This window comes from Ochotona princeps, chromosome 13 (genome assembly GCF_030435755.1).
Source record: "Ochotona princeps isolate mOchPri1 chromosome 13, mOchPri1.hap1, whole genome shotgun sequence".
NCBI lineage: Eukaryota > Metazoa > Chordata > Mammalia > Lagomorpha > Ochotonidae > Ochotona > Ochotona princeps.
Genome location: NC_080844.1, coordinates 56,131,021 through 56,155,894, shown reverse-complemented (window position 1 = coordinate 56,155,894; position 24,874 = coordinate 56,131,021). Strand labels below are relative to the sequence as shown.

The 24,874-nt window shown below is 50.0% G+C and overlaps 1 protein-coding gene across 1 annotated transcript; it reads right to left on the bottom strand.

Moving 5' to 3' along the window:
• Positions 1–178: 178 nt before the first annotated feature.
• HABP2 (hyaluronan binding protein 2) lies at positions 179–24,874 on the bottom strand. The gene is made up of 14 exons (XM_058671093.1): positions 24,799–24,874; positions 23,492–23,544; positions 20,336–20,372; positions 14,085–14,195; positions 12,520–12,627; positions 11,270–11,386; positions 10,497–10,616; positions 9,903–10,074; positions 8,664–8,761; positions 7,492–7,747; positions 6,343–6,485; positions 4,521–4,655; positions 2,691–2,836; positions 179–439 (listed from the first exon to the last, which is right to left on the bottom strand). The coding sequence occupies exons 1-14, from the start codon at positions 24,872–24,874 to the stop codon at positions 275–277; spliced, it is 1,737 nt and encodes a 578-aa protein (XP_058527076.1). The 3' UTR covers positions 179–274.

The window sequence follows — 24,874 nt, the reverse complement described above, 5'->3', positions numbered from 1 at the left end:
GTGTCTCTTACTGAAGCTGGGCAATCTGCCGTTCCACATTGGTCAAGGCAGCCACTGAGAATGGAAGCAAACCTAACGTATCTTGTGTGGGTTCCATTGAGCCTTGGGAGATCAGAGGGAACCTGATGAAATGGTGCAAAGGCTGGTTCAGGCTGAGCAGCAGGTGTCTCTGTGTAGAGCATGGACACTCACTGTGTGGAGGTTCTGGGGGTGCTTGTGGCTTCCCAGGAGGGCCCCCCAACCCCTTGGCTGACATGGTTCAGAGATCAGCACCTTAGAAGTCAGTTTCCCTTTGGATGGTGGATTTGATCCAACTCAGGAACTTGGTAACTTGTGTGTAGACCCCTGGTTTCTTCCCACATTCCAAGCCCCAGCTCACTATGCCGTAGATGTAGTAGGTGCCATTCTTCTCACAGGTCAGTGGGCCCCCAGAGTCACCCTAAGGGAGGAAGAGACAGGAGTCAGCCTCGTGATCCAGAATATGTTTGTGGACATCCCCAGGTTGCCAGGGTGGATGGGAGGGATTGCTGCCAACTATGGCAGCTGTCTCTGGAAAACGAGCTTACCCAGGCTTCCCATACCATGAGGCTCCCTTGCCATGAAGCTCACTGCCTGAGTGAGTGCCACCCTTTGTCCCTGAGCCCATGAGGCTTGACACAGAAGCCAAGGACAGGGCTATGGTGCTGTGGGCAAACCCAACTCTCTGAATCTTAGTCACACAGGGATCATTTTTATATTAATTTTGTTTGTTTGAAAGACAGAGTAACAGAGGGAGAGAGAAATAGGAGATCTTCTACCCTCTGCTGTATTCCCCCAATGGCCACAATGGCCTGGGATGGGCTATGCTGAAACAAGGAACCTGGAACTCCATCTGGGTCTCCCTCATGAGTGACAGGAACCCAAGCACTGGAGCCATTTTACATTGCCTTCCCTTATACACTAGCAGGGAGCTAGATCGAAGCACAGCAGGACAGACACAAAACTGCCTGGGATGCTGGTGTCATAGGCAGTGGTTTAACGTGCAGCACCACAGCACAGACCCCCTATGGGTGTAACTGTTGCGAGTTTTGGACTTGCTCCTTATGGTGTCTTGTTTGGACATAGCCCTTCCAGGGCCAGCAGGGGACACACAGGGGAGGATAATGGGGTTTAGAAACAGCATGGTCAAGGCACTCACTGTAGTCCACAGGTTTAATCTCTTGGGCACTGAGCCAGGCTCTAGCGCCTGCTGGCATGGGTCTCTGTTTCTCGCATTGTAAACTGCCTCCTGGGGTGGTTGTGAGGCTTGTAAGAAGGACAGTGAAAATGACAACAGCTCTCTGACAGCTCTCAGGCTCCTAAACATCTACCAGCCCTTAAGCATACACCTAACAGGTACTCTTCAAATGAATTCTCTCTTTGCATCTTAACCAGAACCTTACGATTTTATGGACCTGTTAGCATCATCTTATAGATTAGGCACCTGAGATTACAGAATTACTTTGGTGACTGATAAAGGCCACACCAAGGAGACAGAACTAGATTTCAAACCCATGACTATTTCTAGAACCTGCAAGCCACGTGCTTAAACTATTTCTTTTCTTGAGCTGTCTCTTTCTGAGTCATCATCTGGGGCTTAAGGCACATTGTGCCTATGAGCCTGCATTTCTCGTTGCATGTGGCTATCTGTGGTCCCTGGGAAAGGGACAGGGGTCAATAGCAGTCACACGCCCTGGAGAGAGCAGGTTCCATTTTCTATCCCAAAGTGGGCTTAAGGCAGGTAAATCCTTGATGGGTCCTTTTGTAGAGATGCTCTATCAGAGACCCCAGATTTGCATATGGCTACAATGGATTTTCTAGGGTGGCTGGGTGCTGTATTAGGACAACAAGCAGAGAGTTATAAATCAATGTGTTCCTGGAAGTCTAGGATCTTTGTGTGTCGTGTGATGTGACTGTAACAGAGAGGGGTTTGGGGGCGTGCACTTGGACACTGTGTAAGGTCTCTTACGATCAGTGGATGGAGCTGTCCCCATCTCCCTCTCCTAGAAGCAGCCCCAAGTCACTACAGGCCTCAACAAGTTGGGATTTCTTCAAGTCTGGACTGAGAGATGCTTGGCCACTAGCCTGGCTGTGGACACAAAGTCACCTCATGTGCTAGGGTGACCTCTGAAGCTGTCTCTTTGTCTCTCATTTAAATCCTCATGAGCAACTAATACTACTGTGACATCTCTAGGCTTTGTATCTCTCCTTCCAGCCAGTGGTCCTTAGGACATGCATTTGGATGTTTCAGACCTGCTTCCCAACACTAAGGCCAACAAGACCATCTTCCCACATTTCAAACTGGAGTAAAGTCCAAAGGCTGTGGTGTCCTGCAGAGCTGGGTTGCTGGGTTTCATCTCTACCTCTAAGCACTCAGTTGCTGCAGGCCACCAGAGCCTCTGTAAACATGTGTAAAGCAGCAAGAATGATGAACCCCTCACCAGAGGGTTGTGGGAATTACAATGGACAAGGCAAGCACTAGGACACTGGTTGTTATGCTGGGCCATCCATACTATTGGGGATCCAGGTTGCCAATTGCTTGTGGCACAGCCTTATGACAGGAAGCTCTCTGACCCTGACTCCCTATTCAGTGCTCCAAAGGGCTGCTGTGCCCAAGATATTGAGTGTCCTGTCAATCTCTCATTCTCTGAGTACTGTAAGAAGTCTCTGACCTGGCAGGTGTCAGTTCCAGGTTTCTGAAGGTTTCCCGCACAAATCATGCTGTCGTCAATCATGTGGTTGTAGAGGCGGCGGGAGTTGCATAAAGTGTTTGTGATCAGTTTGACTTTGGCATCCAGGAGCTGGCGGGACCCTTCCCCTGTGGGGCAGAGAAAAGTCACTGCTGTGGGCACCAGTGTGACACCCATCCACCTAGAATCCAGCAGAGCTACAAACATCACCAGCTCTCAGCTCAGAAAGGATGGATTTTTTTTTCCAGGAAATGGGCAGAAAAGCATCACCTTCCTAAACTGACAGTGTCTTCTGTTCAGGCTTCACCATGCCAGTGTAGACCTGTAATGCTGCCCTAGTCACAGCAGGGCAGAGTCCTCGGCTGCCTGCTCTGTAACTCCGACAAGACCATGAGGCCCAGGAAGGTAAAGAAAGTGACTTGACTATTCATTTCCTATGCGGAGCAGAGGCTGGCATATTGTAGATTCTTAGTGAGTGGATAGATGGGTGGATGGAGGGATGATGGATGGATGAAGTGCCTGGGAATAACTTTACCTGCTTCATGCGGAAGACACTTTCCTTCTTAAAGATAGTGAAATAAATCAACCACGTCAATGACTTTGAACAGAGTTTTAGAAGGCAGTTAAGAGAAACTAACTCCTTCTGACCTGGATGTCTTATAAGGGTTGCATCTAAAAAAAAATCACTGTGCTGATCAATCCATTTTGAACAAGAGTTCAGAAGACTCAGATTGGCTACAATGAAGACAGCTTCAAAAAGAGCTTTCTAGTCGACTCAAAACAGTTAGCAAGACATCTCCTTTTCCAAAAGCATTGGGCAAATTTGTATATTACATTTCATTTTCCTCATGAACATATACCTGTTTAAAGTGATTCTTGCATTTCATTATCAAGGGCAAGATTTGGAAGGAAGGAAAAAGATATTTTTAGTGTTTGAGAAAGAATTGAAATACTTTTGCATTTCTTTGCATTATAGGATGTAAGCTTTTTAGTTCTATGAGGAAAGTAACCTGTTGGCTAATTTCTTTTGCCTTTAAAAATGTTTCAAGATAACCACGGATTTGCATGCAGTTGTAAGAAAGAATAATTTCTCTTATGCCCTTTACTCAATTTTCCCAATAGCAGTAACTTGTAAAACTGCAACATAATACAACTATGAACATCAGACTAGTGAAAATACAAATCATTCCATTCCACACGAACCCCTTATGTTTCCCATTCCTGTCCCCCATCACCCTAATTTGATTACATTTTCAGCTAAGACCACATTCCAGAGACAAGTCAAAAACCTGATTTCCCACCATTGTAGAGAATGCCTACTTTCAGGAGTGTCTTAGCCGTCACACTGTGGGAGACAGAGAAAAGAGTATGACCCGAGCCTCCCTCTCCAGGTTGATTCAGTGACTATCTATAGAATTCTGTCACCTCCTGTGAGTGTGATTCCAAATCTAGGCAGTGCATATAAAGTTAGAATGCACCTGTTCAGGCAACAGAGCTAATAACCTAATTCAAGTTTATCTGACTCCAAAATCCATGTTCTCTCAGGTCTGTCCTTCCTAATTTACCTAGGGAAACAGAGAGGTTTCCACCAACACAGGGACAATGGGTGTGGCCGAGGGCCGAGACAGGGAGGGCTCTTGCAGGTGGTGAGCTTTGGCTAGGGCTTGAGCAATCCAGCAGATGTTCACTCCTGTTAAGCCACTGGGAATAGAACATGTGTTCCAGGTTGAGAAGGGGCAGTGGAATGTAGCCCTTTCCTCTCTGGTTGACGCAGCTCATCTGAGTTTGGGGAGCATGCAGAGGCAGACTCACCTGTCTCCGTTACGCCCCAGCCTGAGATGTGGCACTCGGTCCCAGAGGGAAAGGACTCATCAGGTAAGCACGCAGTCTTCACGTACTTAGACTCCTGAGCACAGTGACCATCCACGGGCTTTAACTTGAGCAAAGCTGGGTAGGGAGGAAGAAAAAGGAGTGTCACCTCACCAGTTTCTATTTATCGTGGAAGATGAGCAAAGCAAAGCCCTACCACCCATGGTCCCAAGACTGATTTCTCAGTCACTTCATTTCTAAAACCCCCACCTAGGAGGAGTGTTATTGTCTGAATATTCCTTCAAATGCAGAAGTCCCAAATCTTAGGTCAATGGTAACAAAACAGGGGAAACAAGCCAATTACAGCCCTTAGTGGTGGGACCTTCAGGAAGTGATTGGATTACGGTGTTGGGGAGCGGAGCCTGTGAATCATGATGGCTTTATGAGAAAGAGAGCTGCATTCCCTGTGCCTGACTGCGATGGCTTTGCTGCCTTGGGACTCCACTGGCTGGAGCATCAACGCCCAACCTTCTTGTGGACTAGGAACCTCCTGAACCACAAGCCAAAATAAGCCTCTCTCCTTCATCAAGTTAGCCTGCTCCAGGTATTTGGTTCCAGTGAGGGAGAACTGACTACTATAAGGAGTAACATTTCAGCCTGAGAAGAGCTTCAAGAAATAATAATCGAGTTTGAAATAATTTCTAGTCTATTTTTAAAGGAAAGACAAGCTGTAAGAGGAATAAAACAATTGATGGAGGAGAGAGAGAAGAAAGAGACATGGGGTGAGTACATAACTGAGCAGTAGCTGAAGTCATCGGCTCTGCACCTGGATGCCCAGCAGACGCCACGGGTGTCCATATGCCTGTGACATCTCTTAGCACATAGGAGTGAGAGTTATGTAGCTGAACCTTCATTTTACAGAAGGGAGAACTGAGGCTCTGAAAGGTGACCTGGGTTCCAGCTAGGAAGCAGGGGAGCTTGGATTCAAGGTCAACCACTGCACAACGTGATGTTCCTATGCCTCAACTGAAGAACTTGACCTACTTATCACAGCACTCAATGCACTCTTTGGAAGTAAACAGTTCTGGCAGCAGGTGTTTGGCCTGGTAGCTAAGATGCCCATTGCAACATCCATTTCCCCTATTAAAGTACCTAGATTTGATAGCCAGCTCTGGCTCCTGATTGCAGCTAGTGCACACCCTGGAAGGCTGCAGTGCTGGCTCAAGTAGTTGAGAATTGGATCCAATGACAAACTCAGCCACCCTAATCATTGTGGACTTTGGGGAGTAAATCAGTCAACAGAAACTCTCTCTAAAATATACATAGATTTTTTTAAAAAAAGATTTGTTTATTTTATTGGAAAGTCAGATGTACAGAGAGTAGAGATAAAAAGATTTTCCATCCACTGGTTTACTCCCCAAGTGGCCACCACAGCTGGAGCTGAGCCAATCTGAAACCAGGAGTCAGGAGTTTCTCCCGGGTCTTCCGTGCAGGTGCAGGGTCCCAACATTTTGGGCTAGCCTCGACTGCTTGACTGCTTTCCAGGCCACAAGCAGGGAGCTGGATGTGAAGTGGAACATCCAGGGCAAGAACTGGCACCCATATGGGATCCTGGTGCATTCAAGGCAAGGATTTAGCTGTGAGGCTATTGTACTGGATCCAAAAATACATAGATTTTTAAAACGTTCTAAAATGCATTCTCTGCCTTACAGGGTCTATAAGAAATCAAAGTCATCAAGAGAATCTTCTACAGAGATAAGAGAACCAAATCACAGCTTCTATCCACAGGGATATCTACTGGAGGCTTACAGTGGTGCAAACCTACCGATGTCGTTGTGGGGAATCTCATCTCTCTCATTATAGCGGCTGTACTTGAGTATCTTCTCTACCCCAAAGGTCTGCTCATGGAATTCTGTCTTCTTCAGGTCCTGGTCTCCTAGCACCACTTTGAGGTGTTTATCTTTTATGCTGCAAAGGAAAAAGAGAGAAAGAGAAAAAAAGATAAGTAGATAATAGTCTTAGGCCCAAAGAGGCTGGGAGCCAAGTTCTGACTGAGTGACCTTCAGCAAAACCCTTGCCCTTCTGCAACCTTTGTAGCCTCATCTCTAAGCCCTGGCCAACCCTCAGGATCCTGCTGTGTGGTCCCAAGGAGACGTGTAAGTGAAATGTCTCAGGAAAGGAAGCAATTCCCATGCGTAATCTGTTATTGCTATCCTTTTGGGGGAAGCCTTTCATTCTCCTGAGGCCTTGCAAAAAGAACTGCCCTGATGTTGCCTCAAATCTCCCAAAATCTACTGCTAGGAGCTGAAATTTGCTTGTTTGACTTCACTGGGAGGCATTGGGGAAAATCCCAGAAACAATCATTGATGAGCAGAGTGGCCTGGAAGACCGTTAGGGCCACCTGCAAAACCTAAGCTTTGTAGAAACAACCCTGACCGTGAACTTAAGAACCTTGGTGGGGGAGCTGCTGCTTCAGCTTCCCAAAATGTACCTGCCTCGCCAAGGGGGTGCGAGAGGCACACTGTAGATGTATCACACAGTAGGGAATGGGGAGGCCGGTAAAACTGAGTTCACATCACCATCAGCCCCTTCCTTTCCACACAACTGGGCAAAGCACTAAACCTCCTCAAGACTCAGAGTCCTGGTTTATTAAAGACAAACTCTCGCCCTCCACAGATGTTCACTCAACAGCTGCTCCGTCCCATGGCCTGCTGTGGGCACTGGAGATACTGCAGCTCTTGAGTAAAACAGAGCGAGTTTTACGGGTTAAAGGCCCTATGACACATACAGGGCCATAGTAAGCATTACAGACTTGGTGGTTACTTTCCACCTGGTTTCAACGAGCTGTTCCTTTGCCCTTGCAGCTCTATCAGATGCCTAAGCTTGCTGGAGCTGCCACGATTCTGCTCAAGGGAAAGGAGCAAGCACCCCTTACGGTGGCATCATCCTTTTCCCTGCCCTGGACAGCACCTACTCGGTGCAGTGGGCTGCGGTGAGCACCCAGCAGGGGTGGATCAGCGTCCCCCCACAGAAGTGGCCTTGAGGCATGGAGACGGTTAAGGGTGCGGTGGTCTGCAGGGACGCCTGCCACGGGTGCTTGCCGGCTGTGCTCTTGAAGCCTCCGTAGATCCTCTTGATTATCCCCTGTGCCACTTCAGTCTTCCCGCAGGTGTCGAACCCCTGAATCTGGACCAGGGGCTCCGCAGGGCTTCCCTCAAGGTGTTCTGTGGCTGCGGGACACAAGAAGGGTCAGTCACCCTGCACTGAATCGCTGCTGTCACTCCGAAGGACCTGGGCACACATGTGATTCTGAGCTTAGAAGCTAAGGGTCCAAAGCTGACGGTGGTGCTGAATGGAGAGCAAGCCTATGAAACTCATGATGGAGATGGACTTTCTGCTCCTTCTTTTACAATGTGTGACCAGCAGGATTGGTACGTATACACGCAAATGTCCCTACGAACACGCACAGACACAAATCCATCACTAAGCTATTCATGAGAGCACACATGTATTTGGAAACTTCTCCAGTGTGGAGGGCAGGATAAAACAGGACTGGGGAGCCAAGACATTGTACAGATAATGGGGGTACAAAGGAGAAGGCAAGAATTGTTGAATGGGTGGTGGCTCACTCTGTTCCTTGAGTTTTGCAAGGAGAGAGAAGAGGAGAGCACTCCACTTGGAAGAAGAGGGGGAACTTCCTGGAGGAGCAGGAAGTGATTCTCAGATGGTTGGAAATGGACAAGGGCAACTATGGGACAGAGTATTATAGGTGAGATGGCCAGGAGAGCAAAGGTATGGGTGTGAGACTAGGTGAGACGCCAGGCGGTGGGTGGGGGAGGCTTCTCTTGGTTGGAGTGAGAGTGCACACCTTTCCAGACATGAACACAGAAGTGGGCCAGTGAAGATCAGCAGGGAGACCATGGGGCCAGAATTCAGACCCCAGGGCACCCTGGGAAGCTAGGTGTTGGAGGGCAGTCAATGTTTGATCATCATGCTGATGGACGTGTCTGCCTAGCACACCGGCTGGGTGTCAGGGGCTAGGAGTGGGGAGTGCAGGGAGAATGGGGCAGGAGGATGGGGAGGCAGGAAGACACGAGCATTTGCAAGCGTCTCAGCTCCCGGGTGTCTGGGCAGCTTAAGGCTTACCTGGGGTCGAACAGGCTGAAACAGCACAGTATTCCCACTTGATCTTTGCACTGTTCACTTTCACGAAGCACCAGGGCTTTTTGTCTCCGTCTGGGTTTCTTAGAAAAAAATAATGAAGTACAAATATTGAAGTAACACAGGGCAAAGGTTTGGCGAACCTACTGGAGTTCTTTAGAAGAGCATTTTGGGAAAAGAGCGCCCCCTCTTGGACATGGAGTTTGAGTGGGGCATTGGGGTATGGTTCCTGGAGTATGGGATCACGTTCCATTCGAACCTACCAGGAACTTAACAAAACTGAAGACAGGTGAATGGTTATTCCTGCATTTTGCAAAGCCTTAACTTCTTGTAGAGAATCTCAAGGACTAGGCAGTGTTTCCCAAACTCTGTGCCAGAGCAGTGGGACACATCAAATTATGTTTAGGAAAATTATTGAGATTCCCATTGGAGACCTTTCAGGGACAGAGAAGTAAAATGGCCACACAAACATGATGAGAGGTCTCTCTCTCTCTGCTGGATCTCTGAATTTCATTTGGAGAAATGGATGGGTAGCTGGGTCGGGGGTGGGGCATGTAATGCTAACTCCCCACAGAGACTGGTTCAAAGTGAATGAAAGTGCAAGGTAATCAGTGTTTTGTGAAAGAAAATTCTCTTGCTGATGGAGCCAGCTTAAAGCACTGTTAGACTCCTGCCCCTTATATACAAATCTTTTAAGAAATTGGCCTTGGTTAGACCCAGGGCAATGGGAAGCAGCCAGCAGAGTGGCCCGGAGGCAGCAGAGGAGGCCACGAGAGCCATCACACAGGGAGGAAGATGGCATTATCCTTACTGGGGATAGCTTGAACACCCTTGTGGCACTGTCAGGTTCCAGACATCCCGTTGGTCTTTCTACCAGTCTTGGGTGGGCCCTTTGTCTGTTTCAGACCAATGGAATCATATGTCACTTTTAGATGAAGGCAGTGAAGAACGCATGCTCCATGTCTCGTCTCATCCTTCCTGGGCAAGTGAGCCACTTGGTAGAGCTGAATCCTCCATCATCACCATTCCCAATCCCCACATAGCATTAGTAAGAAATGAAATATTTGAATGATCCCCTGAGAGTTGGGAGTTTTTGTTACTGCAGTATAACCTTGCCTACCCTGAGTAGGAAAGTCTTTCTAGAAAGAACATTAATGAGTTTCAATGATCTGCTTTTTAAGCAAGTCACCAAGATGGAGCCCGGAGAACAAGGTAATTTTTTACCTACAAAAGTTGTGTTCTCCAAGCCCATGGGTCTCCGCATCCTCCATAAACATGTTGTAGTTCTCCTGCAAGAGCAGGTGTGAGTTCCAGTAAAGGCATGGGTGTTGGTTGACTGTCCTGCTCACCTGCCCTCGATAAGAGTAGCCATCGCCTGTGTAGCAGTCATCAGGACCTCAAAGACAATAGACAGGAATGCAAGAACAGAGATCAATGGGCATGATGCTTCCAAAAAGGGCTTGGTGTATAATCAGGGTTAATAAGACGGAGCCTCAACATTTATCACTCTTAGACTTCACAACAAAATTGTTAAATGTTCCACACCCAACCCAGCTTAGTGTGAAAAACATGGTTGTTAGGGAGTGGACACTTAGTGTCTTAATTGTGGCTCATAGAAGAGCAGGTGGGAGATTAGGGGGAAGCCCTGGCATGCTTAAGTGTGACCGATTTGTCTTCACTATGTCTCAGGTTACTGCTTTCTTCACATGGAGCAAGACACAGCCTGTGCTCTTAGGTTGGCAGGCAGAGGTTAATGGCAGAGTTTGGGAAATCTGACTTGAACCAGTTTAGCAACAACACCAAAACAGGGAGCCATACCAACTTCGCAGAATCTGCCCCAGTACTGGTCAGGACAGGCACAGCGGAACCGGGACCTCCGCTTGTGCTGGGAGCAGGTGCCGCCATTCTGGCAGGGGTTTGGCTTGCATGCAGCAACCACTGTGAACACGGGGAGAAGTTAGAGAAGGCTCCTGAGATGGAGAGGGAACAAGCCTCTGAGATGATGAGATGTGGATGGAACAGAGGGGGAAAAACAGCCCCCTGGTCGCCCTAAGAAATGTACCCAGGAATCTTAAGAAATAAGCAAACATGGATGAAGCAACATGGGAGGAGGCCACACAGAGAACACATTAATGGACAGGTCCCTAAGCTAGCAATGCCCAGAGGCATGGGCTCAACTAGGATTTGGAGGCCAGGCCCCTGAACTTGGTCATGGCCATTGGTATCTGTGTGGCCATGAGAAACTTAGCCAACCTCTATGAATTTCAGTCTTCCTTTGTAGAAATGTTTCCAGTACTGGTTTTGGGAAAGCATGGAAGACAAATCTGACTCATAGCACTGGCTCATTTCTTTTACATGGCTCACCTCAGAAACAGATCAGGGAAGTGACTTTTGAGATGATTGTTTCTGAGTGGGAAAGGATACAGAGGAGTTAATTTCCACTGGACTCTTCAGGAATGACAAATCTGCAAAAATCCTGATATAAGGACCCACACTGAAGGTCATGGAAACATCAGCTGCCTCTGAACTTCCACGCAGCAGGGGCAGACATCTGAGCCTAAGTTGGACCATGAAGGAGCCTCCCCTCTTACCTGTGGAGCAGTCTGGACCTGTGTGAGGGTGTTTACAGATGCAGCGGAAGTAAGGAGGGCTCTGGGTCACGAGACACTCCCCTCGGCCACAGGGATTGTTTTGGCACGTGTTTTGCACTGTAGGTGGGCAAAGCACAGGACATCATTTGGGGCTGATTGTGCCTGGAGGGATACCTATATGCCAGGTGAGGGAGGCCACAGGATGCATGTGACCCTGTCCAAGGTGCTGAGCCGCTACGCTAACAGAGACAAGGTTTCTCTTCTCATTGGATCATAACTGATTGCTTCTTGTGTTCTAATGCTCATAGTCCTTATTTTCTATCTTAATAAAATGCTTTATTTTTATGTCTTCAGCACATGAGTCACAATTTTAGTCTCTCTGTTTGATAGATGGGTCACATCTCATTGATGGCTTTATCATTCTTTTGAGAAAATGAGGGATGAAGCCAGGTACTCCAGTTAGACCCACTGTCCCCAGCAAATCTGAAACGGTTACTGAAGAAAGTGGTGCATTGAAAGTTGGAGAATTAAGTGAAGAAGGTACAGAGGCAAGAAATCAGCAACAAAGCCCTGCAGAGAGGACCCTCTTTGTCTCCCCCAACCCAGCTGATGTTTGCCAGCATGGACAGAATCCAAGTCCTCTACAGGACACAATGAACACAGGGGTGTTTTGTTTCTTATGCCTTAGCCTGTGGCCTCACGATTGCCCACAGAGCTTACTAAAAGCAGACATAGTGAGAATGGCTGGTGGAGTAAACATGGGGCTCCAAGCCGGGCAGCAAGGGTCTAGTTTCGGCTCTCTTCTGAAGTAGCTGTGTGCCCACAAGCAAGTCCCATGACCTCTCTGTGCCACCCTTCTCTGATGTGGCTGTGCTTGTGTGTCCTGAAGTCTTTCTTGCTTTTCCACCCGAGGACAAATATTTCTCTGTTGTAGTTAGTAGAAAAATCTTGAAAACAAAATCCACAAGTATGGAGTACATCGCATTTACACTCTAATTCATACCTGCTCTTGGTCTTGATCTGGTCTTATGTAGAGTAAACTCAGTATGCGGGTGAAGATTCAGTGAGCTGTTGCCAGGAATCCTGCACCAGGACCCATTACACATGGTACAGCCTGGGCAATGACAGCCCTTTTTGTGGGACTGCTGAGTCCCTCCCTGTCCCCGAGAGCTGGAGGAGAAACTGTTCCCTTTTTTAAACCCGGGGGTGGGGGTGGGGGAGGAGAATGAATCTGATGAAAACACACTCACCATTCTGACACCTGTTCCCAAAGAAAGGGGCCAGGCAGTTGCACTTGAAGGTGTTCCCCCTGACAACGCAGTCCCCTCCGTGCTCACAGGGGCTGGACTGGCACGGATCTAAGACACGGGCAGAAGTCAGGGGTGACAAGAAGCACTGGTGAGAAGTCCCTGCTTGCTTGTTTCACTGCAGGCTCATGCCCCCCAGACAAGAGAGTGATGATGACAAAGTCAGAGGGGAAAACCTAGGCTTTCCTTAGTGAGCAAGGACAAGTGCAGCCAAGTGGCCAGAGGGAGGGATTCAGGTTAGCAAGAGGGGAGGCGAGAAGGAATTGTGACAGTCTTTCCTAGGTCTGCTTCCGATGGGGCCTTTCTCATCGAGAGGCTCCCCTCTCCCTCGTAAGTGTCTTTCTCCTCCCCATCTCGCTGGGAGTGCCATGGGGTCTGTGTCTGATGCTGAAGGCATTCAGAAGCCTGAAGACCTCCCCTACTTCCAGTGCCCAGGGGCGCAGGTCAGGAGTGGGAAAAGAAACCCACCCCTAATGAAGCATGAGCTTTCTGAAGATCAGGAGAGAAGACCAAAGGCAAGAGGGTGACAGAAGAATTGATGGCGAGGAGGGAATGACCCAGTGGCCTGCATCTTTCTTCAACTACTTGTTCAGTTAGATTTTGTCATATTTCATCTGTGCCTTTGGCTTTTCATGGTTGTCTGAATGGATCTTCCCTTGGGGAATTCTTTATCCTTCTGTTCACACGTATTGTTCTTTGGTTCAGGAACTAGGATCCCTGGGCCCGGCTCTTGTTTTGAAGGTCCCTCTGATGTTCCCCTGGTGCCCTGTATCTTGGCCCTGCCTTCCAGGCCACTTTGCAGTGTTCCATCGCTTTTATTTCAACTGCTAAGTGCTCCCCGTGCCTTCTCCTGGTTTAGCCACATGGCTTCTCTCAGACCCAGCTGCTGATTTTCTTTTCTGTCTCATTGCCCAGGTTCACAAACGACAAAAACAAAAACAAGGATGGTGGAGGTACACGTGTGTGAGTATACATTTCCTGCTCTCCCCTCCCTTTCCGCCCCCACAGACACATCCCCCCTCACAGTAGTGGGAAGCTTTCTGAGAGTGGAAATAATAATAATTTAAAAAAAAACAGCAAAGGCATAAGAAGAGGAAAATTTTAGCCAAATTGGTAATGCTGCCGTGAGAGGTTCACAGCTAACCCCGACTCTTCTGCATAATTTGGTCTTAACCAGAGATCCAGGTGCTGGCAATGACTTTGCACGTGACTGCTATGCTCAGAGACCTCAATGATGAGGCTCTAACTTGCCATGTGACCTGGGCCAAGTCAGCTCCTCTCTTGGTCTCACTTTAGGTTATAAGAGGTGGTCTCTAAGAATTTCCCCCTCTGTTCGCAGTGTGATTCCAATGGGCAGAGAAAGTTAGCCTAAATAAATTCTTTGATACCCATTTTATTGTGCCAGTCAGAGAAGGGGAAGGTGATCCTTGCCTATGGTAAAGTCCCTTCCAGGTACAAAACCCTCTCTTGGGGGGTGGGTGGGTTTTAAATCAGATGTGGTAACCCACCGTTCTCCTCATAGTACCAGTCAGGACTCTCAGGGTAGGCAGATGGAGCAGCCGTGTTCTCTCTCTGGGTGTCATCCTCGTAGCTATAGTCATAATTGTCAGGAGTCCAATCTGCAGGGTCGTGAATAGGATGAAATACTCATCATTAACCCCAACGAGGCCAGCATTTCATCGAACTGAGCGGCCCTCCCCCAAAGGCTTCCAGTCCTCAGGTAGAAGTTAATGTATTCTTCAGCTCTTCACTCTGTGGCAGAGGGGAGGAGGTGTCAGACTTCAGGACTTTTTAATGGGGAGATGCCAATTGGGCAGTGTTGGCACTGGCAGAGTCAAGAGCATCTGATTCGAGATAGAGAGAAGTCATGTCCTTGTACTCACTGGTCTTGGCTAAGCCAACTGCACCCTCGGTACCTTGGTTGTTACATCTTTAACCAACGGGCTAAGAATTGGGACTCTACAGGTAATGAAGGTCGTCTGGAATATACCAGGATCAATGGTACTTGAGTGCTTTACAATGACTTTTTCCATAGGACTTTGTCACTTTTAGTTTAATGAAGCCAGAGAGATGTGGCACTTTCCTTTTGGCTGTGATATTAGACTCCCAAATCATATCTACAGCATCGTTATAACAATTCATATTGCTTCATGCCCATGTCAGGCCCTATGCTGAACGGTTGTATGTCCCATCTCATTTCATCTATGAGGTTTATGAGGCAAAAGTGGATTCAAAGATAACATGCAATTGTATAAACTTTTAGAAGTCTCCTCGTATTATTGCTCATTCAACTTTGAGAGGAAACTTGGGCTCAAAGTGATGAAGTAACCTGCCAAAAGCCACATAGTTAATAGCAGATTATAAGCGGAAGTAATTTGTCTTATTATAATCATTAGACCCCACTTGCTCAGCTGCTTCAGTGGGAGTGTTACAGTGCCTAGGATATGTCCACATTTACCCTCGGGAAAGAGTGTCCATTCATCCTGCTGACAATCCATCCTGCTAATGAGGAATCTTCCAAAGACCATCTTGAGGAGGTTGTGGCTCTTGTTGGCATAAAGAGAAGTCTGTGTCCACTACAGTAAACCTCACCCGAAGCCAGGTGTGTAAAGCTGGACTCATGCTCTTTGTTATCTGGCCTGGAGAGAGTCTAGAGGCTGGAAGCTCTGTGAAATTTGGAGAGAAGTTTGGGATTTGAAGAAAGTTGGATTGAATTTGCTCTCCGCAGCTGGCGAGAGCCTGGCGTGTTAGCAAGTTGGAGCTGGAAAGGAGCTGTCCAGAGGCGCATATGATAATGAGACAGAGCTGACTTAGAACAACTCTCCCGCAGGGCCGCTGGTGCTGTGAGGAGGCCACTTACCACACCTGATTATCAATCACATTATCTCTCTCTCTTGTCTCCCAGTTATTCTGTTATAGTCTTTATCTCTTTGACTTTTGAAAAATCGACTTTTCACAATAACTGTTTTATATTTCCCATTAAAATGGAACTGTCTTTTTATTTCTTTGTGAATGCACCAACTCTGGCTCCTTGGCAAAGTTTCACCTCATTTATCACAGTGTCAAGTCAAGACTCCCTTTGCTTGCTCATTATTTCCCCTGCGCTGATTTTCCCCTGTGCTATGAAAATTCTCCCGGAGGAGGCCTCCTTTCCAAGGATGAGGATCTGGGTTGAAGATAAAACCATTGTCTTCTTGGGCAAATCAAGTTTCCTTCCATCTCAAGTATGATAAAGCCAAGAGAGAGAGGAAGTCGAGAAAAATGTTGTTTCCAAGTTTGACATGAAAGATTTCAAATTGACATTTGGGAGACACAATGGGGCTTGGTAATGAGATGATGGCATTGGTGATTTCTTTCTCCTGTGAATTTATTTTTGTTTTTGCAACAGGTGTTTATAGATAAGTGCCCTACAGGTTCCTCCTGTAATTTCTCCCATCATGCTCATGCGTTGGGGACCAGACTGGTTAATGCAATGTTAAGAATCACTGTCTCCCTTCATCTCCATGGGTAGATACTTGGGAATGGGGAAGAGTCTTCTTGTCTGTGGGAGAATGTGACTTTCGCAAGTGATGGAGATGGATAAAATGACTTTTGGAGGACTTTGACTAGAATACAGCTCTATTAAGATCTGCTCATTTCCCAGTGAAGCTAATGAGAGAACAAAACACAGAGTCTTTGACTCTTAAATCAGTAAGTCCTTCCTGTTGACTTAGGGTCTCACATTAAGGTGAATACAAACAGTGGAGCCTTGGTGGCCCCAAGTCACCACAGCAGAAGCCATTCATTGCAGGAAAGGCTATGCAAGAGATGATGATATTAACACCCCTTACATTTAGGGTGGGCTGCAGCGTGTCTTGCAGGGGCACTTTGTAAGAGCATTGCTGGGAGAGCTTCTCCACCTCCAGCCCTAAGCTTGTTTGTTTTTTCCATTATGTTGGCATTTCACATTACTGTCTGTGTAAGAGACAGCCACTGTGCATCCACACTGGACCAAGGATTATCCCAGAAGCCAGGTGTTGTGGACAGCAGAGGGTTATCCAAGTAGGTACAGGAGATAGTCTTGCCCTCAGAGGAACCTCCATCCTGGGGAAGAACCCTAGGCAAGGAACGGGATGCGTGAGTAGTGAATGGGTGAGGAGGGACCGGCACATGGCCAGGCCTATGTGCAGCAGCCTCGTGCCCCGTTGCGGGACTCTAGTTTGCTATGTGCCAACCTGGGGTCAGGAAGGACCCCCAACTCCCCACCCATTCCTCTAGTCACACCGATTGCAGGATGAATTTGCAGCTTCCCATCCCTTGGGAGTGGTGTGGCCCTGGGACTGTCTTCGTAGTGGAAGAACAATGTGTCAGCTCAAGCCTGGGCTTCTGGAAGTCTTTTGTAGGGATAGGCATTCCCTTCCTGGTTAAGAAGCCTTCTTGGGTTGTCTGCATCCCACACCGGAGTGCCTGTTTCAAGCTCTGGCTCCATCCTTTCCTTTCTTTTCCTTTCCTTCCTTTTTCTCTCCTCTTCTCTCCTCCCTTCCGCTCTCCTCTCCCTTCTTTCCCTCCTCCCTACCTTCTCTCTCTCTCTCTCTCTCTCTCTCTCTCTCTCTCTCTCTCTCACACACACACACACACACACACACACATTCATGTCAAGGGCAGAAAGGCCCAGAGATCTTGTATCCACTGGCTCACTCCCTAAATCCAGCATCCTGGAATTCAGTCCTGGTTTCCCATGAAGGGAGCAGGGAACTCTCACCTGCTGCCTCCCAGTGTGTGGGTGAGCGGGAGGCTGGAATTAGCAATGGAGCTGGAACTGAAACACGCACTCCAAGAAGGGATGCAGGGGTCCCAAGCTGTACCCCAACAACTGCAACAAGGCCTGTCTCAGGAGCATTTTCTTTGTATAGAGGAGCCACCAAGTGAATGTGGTTGTACACAATCTTATTGACCGACAATGACAGAGGTGCCAAAGAGCCAATGTATCCCAACCCAGGCCTCTCTGACTCTGTGTCATCTTTGCCTTTTAAAGAGTTGGGAAACATCTTGTGGGCTTGTGTTTCCAGAAACCACATGGGTTTTGACCTGCCAGAAGTAACACACATTGGGAAGTCATCTCTCACACAGGCTCTGGGTCCCTGGGCTAGGATTACCATGGGCCACGTCCAAGGTCTCTCCCAGACAACCCAGAGTCCTTGTGAAGGGGGGGATTACAGCTGCTCAGGCTAAAGAGCTTGCCAGATGTGTGGAACGGAATGAAAATCCCCGGAATGTCATCCCTGTTGGCGTCATCCATCACCATGGCACAGACGGCCCCTCCAGGGGCCTCCCCAGAGCCCTAGCGCTGTCATCCTGCACTTGACGCCTCCAATCTGGCTGACGGCGCAAGCCCAGCAGAGAGCCTCGCTGGCAGGCGGCAGGACAGCTGATGGATGGGCTGGGCCCAGCTGCTGGGCAGAGGCACATCGCCAAGCCCGCTGGCTGCTGTGTCACCTGCTTTGGGGACACGGGCAGAGCCTGCCCCCTTTGATGGCCACCTCCTCTGCCACCTGCTGCCAACTAGGCACTTTCTGCAGCAGTCAGACCCTTGCCAGGCCCTATCTCCAGCAAGACTGACACCAGAAATGCCATGCCCCAAGAGTGCTTTCTGTCCCCAACCACTGCTGAAAAAGGCAAATGTGACAAATCCCATTACAGCAAACCTTCCTGGGGGATTGGGTCAGATACCCAGAGGGACAGTCTTAAAGCTCAACCCATCCAGGGCTAGCTCCATGGCACAGTAGGCTAAGCTTTCGCCTGCAGTGCCAGCATCCCATATGCGCACCAGTTCAAATCCTGGCAGTTCTACTTCCCATCTAGGTCCCTGCTAATGGCCTGGGAAAGTAGCAGAGGATAGGCCAAGTTCTTGGGACCCTGCACCCACATAGGAGACCCAGAGGAGGCTCCTGATTCCTGGCTTTGGATAGACCCAGCTGCAACCATTGCAGCCACTTGGGGACTGAACCAGCAGATGAAAAATCTCTCTATCTCTGTCTCTCCTCTCTGTAAATCTGCCTTTCACACAAAAATAAAATAAATAAATTAAAACACACAAAAACCCTTCAACCTACCCATGGTGGAGGGGCTGAAGAACTCCACGTGACCCTGATCTAATGAGGAAGGCTCACACAGTACATTCCAGAGGGAGCCCCGGGCCAGGGCCAGTCCATCCCGGACTCTCCATGTCACCATACCATTGGAAGCAGAGTTCTCAAGGAACCCCTTTTCCCAGGATGTTCCCCCTACTATGTCAGTTGCCCAGCCAGTGTTAAATACTTCCAGTGATGGCAAGCTCACCCTCTTCCCAGAGTCCAAGGGTCCATTCAGATTTTGGGGCAATTTGAATGGTTTCTTTCTGTGGGCACATCACATTTCCCCCCATCGCCCCTCTGGCCTGTACCGTTACAGGTTTATTTCAGGACATGTAGTGTGACTCCAGCCCAGTTGCTGGGGTCTCTGCTCAGTAGCCCCAATGTGGACAGTTGTTCAGGTTGTTCACTGCACAACTTCACGGTGTCGTGATCACACTGTTGTCTTCTTTTGCAACTTTCTAGCATACGACAGTGAAGGGTCTCGAAGTAAAAGCATTTCTCCATGTCCACAAAGTCACCTTAGAGCTCTGGGTGGGGCTGCTTCACTGCTCCCTGGGGACAGATCTGACCCTGTGCTAACGCACATCTGTCTCATCTGCTGTTTCACTCTTGGCCTCCCTGACAGCCCGACCCGAGGAGCCCCTCTCGTGAACCCTGAGCCCTGTGTGCTCCCACCTGGAGCAGGGGCAGCTTGGCCAGCCCCTGGGCTTTGCTGCTGGGACCCCGGCAGTGAGGCAGGTGGCTTCTGTGTAGCCATCAGCCAGGGGCCCCGCACTCTGGGTTACTGCACTACACTCTGCTGCTTCCTCTGTTTTTCTTTGGAGAAACACATCAATTCTCTGCAGACTCCACAGGCCAGGCTCATTTCTGAGCGGGACTTTGCAAACCGAAGTCACCCCAGCAATTGCTGCCTGTGTTCCAAATCAGTCCGAGAACTGAGGTTTGGAAGGGACTGTAGCCTCCATACGCTGTGGGCCTGCTCCACTCCTCCGTGAGTGAGCAGGGCAGGTGTCCATGCATGGGAAAGGCCGGCCTGCAGCCTGGCGGAGCTGGGAAGGGCAGCTAAGGGAGGCTTGGAGCCTGAGTCAGAGAGCACAAGTAGATAATGGGCTAGGAAGCAGCCAGGGCTGGGGTTCCACACAGAGGAAGCTGGAAGGGCAGGGCCTTGGGGGCTGGTCAGCAGAACCTGGGGAAATGAGCCTGGACACAGCAGAGCAGGTGTCACCCGTGCAGGTCCAGGTGGCCCGGGGCCAGCCGGTGCCCAGGTGCCTCTCCCCTGGCATCTGTCTTTCATCTCCTTCAGGCACATGGGATCAGGAACAGGCCCCACCCCTCTCTCTGGGCTCCCATTTCATTCTCTGTTGAGGCAATGTAGCTCTTGACCTAGGCCGCTGAGTCTTGGGGCTGTCTATGGGTAGTGAGAATGTGTGTAAAGCATTGTGTAGGCGCATAATTTCTGGGCAAATCCTCCAAGGCGCGTGGGACATCCTGAACCAGCAGAACCTGAATCGCTCCAACACTTCAGTTCTTGGGCTTTTCTCTTCCCCTTTCCTCCCCCTCCCCACCTTACTTCTGGCTCAGAACCTGAACATGGTTGCTGAGAAGCCTCCCCGACCTGCCACGGGAGAGGGGGTGAGCACACTCACCAGGATCCAGGTCTTCCAGAAAAGATGTCAAGGAGAACTGCAAAACAAAACGGCAGAGAGCGAGGTGCAGGTGAGCTGGGGCAAGGCTGAGCTGAGGGAATCACAGCCCCCATGGATTGAAGCCACTGGCTGCTCTCTCAAGGTGGCAGCTGGCACTGACGCTGCAGGCAGTGCCTCTGTTTCTGGAGGCCTCCAACCCCGGGTGGGCGTTGTAGCTTGGCCTTTACCACTGAGCAGGGACGCGTGTGACTCGCCTGCTGCACGCAGGAGCAAGGCAGCACGGGCACAACCCTGCAGGAGCAACTTAACCCATAACCATGATGTCAGCCCCTGTGCTGGGATTCATGAGAGCGGACAATGTGTGTTGGTCCTGAGGAAAATGGACTTACTCTGAAGCTATGCACACTAGAGGATTCCTAGTCTACTATTGGTGTGCAAAACAAACGAACAAAAGAAAACCCACTCAGCAAACCAACCCATCACAGCGTACACGGGGAGCAGGAGCACATGCAAACATGGCAAGGGTTCACACTGTGGTCTCTAGCTCGAAAGCATCACTGTATTCTGCTTCCCGCTTTTCTGTAGGCCTGAAAAATTACAATCAGTGGAGGGGAAGCCCTGCAAAAGAAGGGATGGGAGGCAGGCTGTCCCCATGTGCCCACACCCAGCCCTGCTTCTGGGGGGCAACGTTGGGGTTGGCGGTGCGAAGATGGGAGTGATGGTGGGCATCCTGGCAGAGGCACGACAGTACGGTCATTCTCCTGGGCCTTGGGGCCTGCCTCCCCTTCTCCCCTTGAACTAGTTTGGAGCACATGGCCTGTGCTTCCCTGTCTCCACCCAGAGCTGAAGTCCTATATTTGAGCTGGGTGAACTTGGCCATGCTTGGCCACTGTCAGCCTTGAGAAGGGGGCAGCACAGCAAGGAGGTCTTGGGGCACATCCTTCCCAGCAGGACAGAGCTCTCCAGGACCTGCTCCAAAGGGGGAACCCCAAATCCTGGCTCTAGCTGAGCCTGGCGGACAGGCGGCTGCCGTTCTGCTCATGGCCAGCAGGTGGCAGACGTGCCCTTTCGAGGGACTGCGCCGGAGGAAAATTTTAACAAAACTAGTCACCGGAAATTCCGGTTTTGGTCTAGCCCCGCTGGCTCTGTCAGTGAAGCATGAAGCAGCCGCAGCCAGTTTTACAGCGATGGGCTGCGAGATCCAAGCCAGGCTTCGGGACCCACTGCTGCCATCCGACGGGAAGCTGGGATGCTGTGCACAGGTCCAGCCCCGGGCTGGGTATCTGGACCACAGGGAGCATGCCAAGGCCAGAGCCCGTGCTCATCTGGGTCCCTGACATTGACCTGGATGCTGACGCACGTAGGGGAGCACAGCTGCAGGCATGCCTCCTTCGGGCCACTCAGCAGATCTGAAGAGGATGTTCAGAAAGAGGGGGAAGAAAGGGAGGAGCCGCAGGAGCAACAGGGAGGCGGGAGCTGTGGCCTGGCCTCAGCCACAGGAACTGGCCACCAAGGCCTGTGCTGGCGGTTCCGATGTACTTAGTTTTGCTCGTTGCTCACAAACACCCGAGCCTTTAGGTGCTCAGACTGTGTCCATTTTAGAGGGGAGAAAACTGAGGTGCAGAGATGACGGTGCCCCCAGAAGCTCAGCGGGTAAATGCTGTTGGCAGGATGTAACAGCCGCTGCCACTTCAGAGCCCCTGCCCTCAGTCACCCATGCATGGCCTACGTGGTAACAGACAAATGGCAGGTGTCGTGGGCCAGTGTGAAACACCTGTGCGGCTGGCGTCTCATACTGGAGCACCGAACCCAGCCCCAGTTGCTCTGTGTGTGATCCAGCTCCTTGCCTGTGTGCCTGGGGAAGCAGCAGAGGACAGTCCCTGCTGTTTAAGTGGAAGATTCAGATGGAGATCTGGGCTTCGGGCTTCGGGCTGGTCCAGCCGTAGTCACTGCAAACACTCGGAGAGTGAACCAGTAGGTGGAAGATCCCTCTCCCCCTCTCTGCAACTCTGCCTTCCATAGCAATAGCCATAAAAATGAAAAGTAATGCAGAAAGCAATTGAAGAACTCCCTCTTTACCAGAGAGGCAGGGTATAGAGCTAGGTGACAGGATCAGGGCTTTCTGGAAGTCCTGTCCAGACGGGCCACAGTCAGGGCTGCTTTGCCCTAGTGACAGAAAGGATCAAAGTCAGGTGCAGCGTCCCCAGCCCACGGCGGCAAACACAGCTCAGTACAGAGGCAAAGGGATACAGGCCACTGACCACTTCTACTCTGTCCACCTCTACTCCTCTGCCTCCACTTCCAGCGGGGCTCCCGCAGAGAGTGGCCCCCGAAGCGTCCTATGGCTGCAGCGTACCTCTGGGGTACACTGCGTACACTGGGGAAGGTCAAGGCCTCCTCTGCTGTTTCACTGTATAACCCACAGCTTGTTTCATTCTGCCTCTCTGGAAAGCCAAACAAAAATAAAGGCTGGGGTTGAAAGTTCGAGTTCATGTGTTCCAGGAATGAGTTCATGGAGCCTGCTCTCAGGGGACGGTGAGGCAGGGAAAGGGAAGTGGGGGTGGATGCGGGGGTGAAGCGTATCTCATGGGACCAGAGGCGTGGCTGCCAATAAACCCACGAGGAGGAATCTTTCCCGGAGCAGGTGGGAGGTTGGAGCTGTGATCCTAGGCACCCCTTCCTCCCCGCTGTCTGCCACCGCCTGGTGGCAGACCCCAGGGAGGGAATCAGGGCTCTCAAGGAGGGCTGGGCAGGAGAGACATGCATGCCAGGACCAAGTGTGTGCTGCACAGTGGGCCCAGTCCTTGAGCGGGACCAGGCACTCAAGGTCATAGCAAGTGGGGACACGGCCATACGACAGAGGTCAGAGGTTACGAGAATCCAGGGAACCAGCCTAGCCAAATCCTGTCGCATGCCCTCCTGCTGAAGACACAAACTTTGTCATCTGGGGAATGGTTGTGCCAAGTCACCCACAATGCTTTTTTTTAAAAATGGTGATAAAAGGCACATAGCTTGTGTCATTTTAACAATTTGTAAGTTTAGTGTTCAGTGGCACCAACCAGTTACATTGACCATGTTGTATCACCATCACCACTCTATATTCAAAACTTTTTCCCCATCCCCACTAGAAACTGTGCCAGCTGAACAATAGCTCACCTCCAAGCCACTGCTGCCCTCCACCCAGCCCTTTATCTCGGAATTTGCCTCTTCTGTGACCCCACACATCAATCAGACCTCACTACAGGTGCCCTATTGTATCACAATTCCCCATGTCTATCTTCAAAGTCCAACCCTATGCAAGCCTGTCTCAAACACTCCTTCCGTTTTATGGGCTGACTAGTATTCCACTGTATGATACACCATCTGTGTATCTACTACATTGCATTTGTGTATCCATCAGTTAATAGGCCTTAGGGGGTTTACTCCTCTTGGCTATTGTGCATAAAGCTGCAATGCCTGTCAGTGTGCAGAAAGCTGTGTGAGTCCTCACTTTCAGTTCTTTCAGGTACTTAGCAAGACATGGGATTTCTGGAACTCATAGTGATTCTGTATTTAAAGTCTTCAGGAACTGCCACATGGCGCAACACCACACCATTTTTGGAGTCCCACCAACAATGCCCCAGAGTGCCAACTCAGTCACCTCCACCTCAACTCATTATTTCCCAGTTTTTAAAAATCATCACTATCATAAGCTGTGCCATTTTGGACTTGCCAGGCATGGGGAACCATGCTTTCCCTTGCGGTAGCACTCCGGTTGCTCAGTGCTGTCCGGGGATTGGCAGGTTAATCTTGATTTTGCTTGGGGCAAAGGAGGGAAAAGTTCCCTGGGAAACCCAGGGCTTTGCTCTGGTGTAAGTTGTTGACTAGTTCCGTTTGGTTTCCCCAATGTGTAAGTAAGAGTTGCCTTCCCCACCTGCTGTTTTATTCAGGGGAACTTGACTGTTGTACAGCGTTTGTAATGAGTTACTCCAAAGGACAGTGCCTGGTGAGACCTCGCGTTGCACATCCACTGCCCCTAGGCCCACTCCAGGGACTTAGGGCAAAGTATCCTGGGATACTGAAGGGTGAAGGTGAGAGAGAAAGGCTGAAGAAAGCCAATGCTCATTTCTATACAAGGCAGTGCACAGGGAGACTCTTGGAAAAAGCAGGTGGGCAGTACCCACTGCGGCATGAGGCCCACCTTTGCCTTCCTGGCTCAAGGCTTCAGCACAGAAAAGCCACCTCTGGGGGCCAGCACTGCCCCCTTCCTGGGAGGCTGTCTTCACTTCTGAGCCTTCCAGGGGTCACAAGAGCCATGGGTGGCACCTGGGTTCATCTTGGAGGTGCCCGGCCAGTGGGAACAAGCAGTGAAGCACAGCGCAAGGTAGTCGTGTCCTTCTCTGGTTTAGCGTCCTCCTGCCTAGTCCCAGCACGGGGAAGATGCACATGGTGCAGTCCATCTTCATCCTCCTCCTCCCCCTGACCTGCTCCTAACCCGGAGAAAGAGCCGCCGCACACCCGCGGCAGCCAGATTTCAGCAGCATCCCCGTGTTCTGCCAT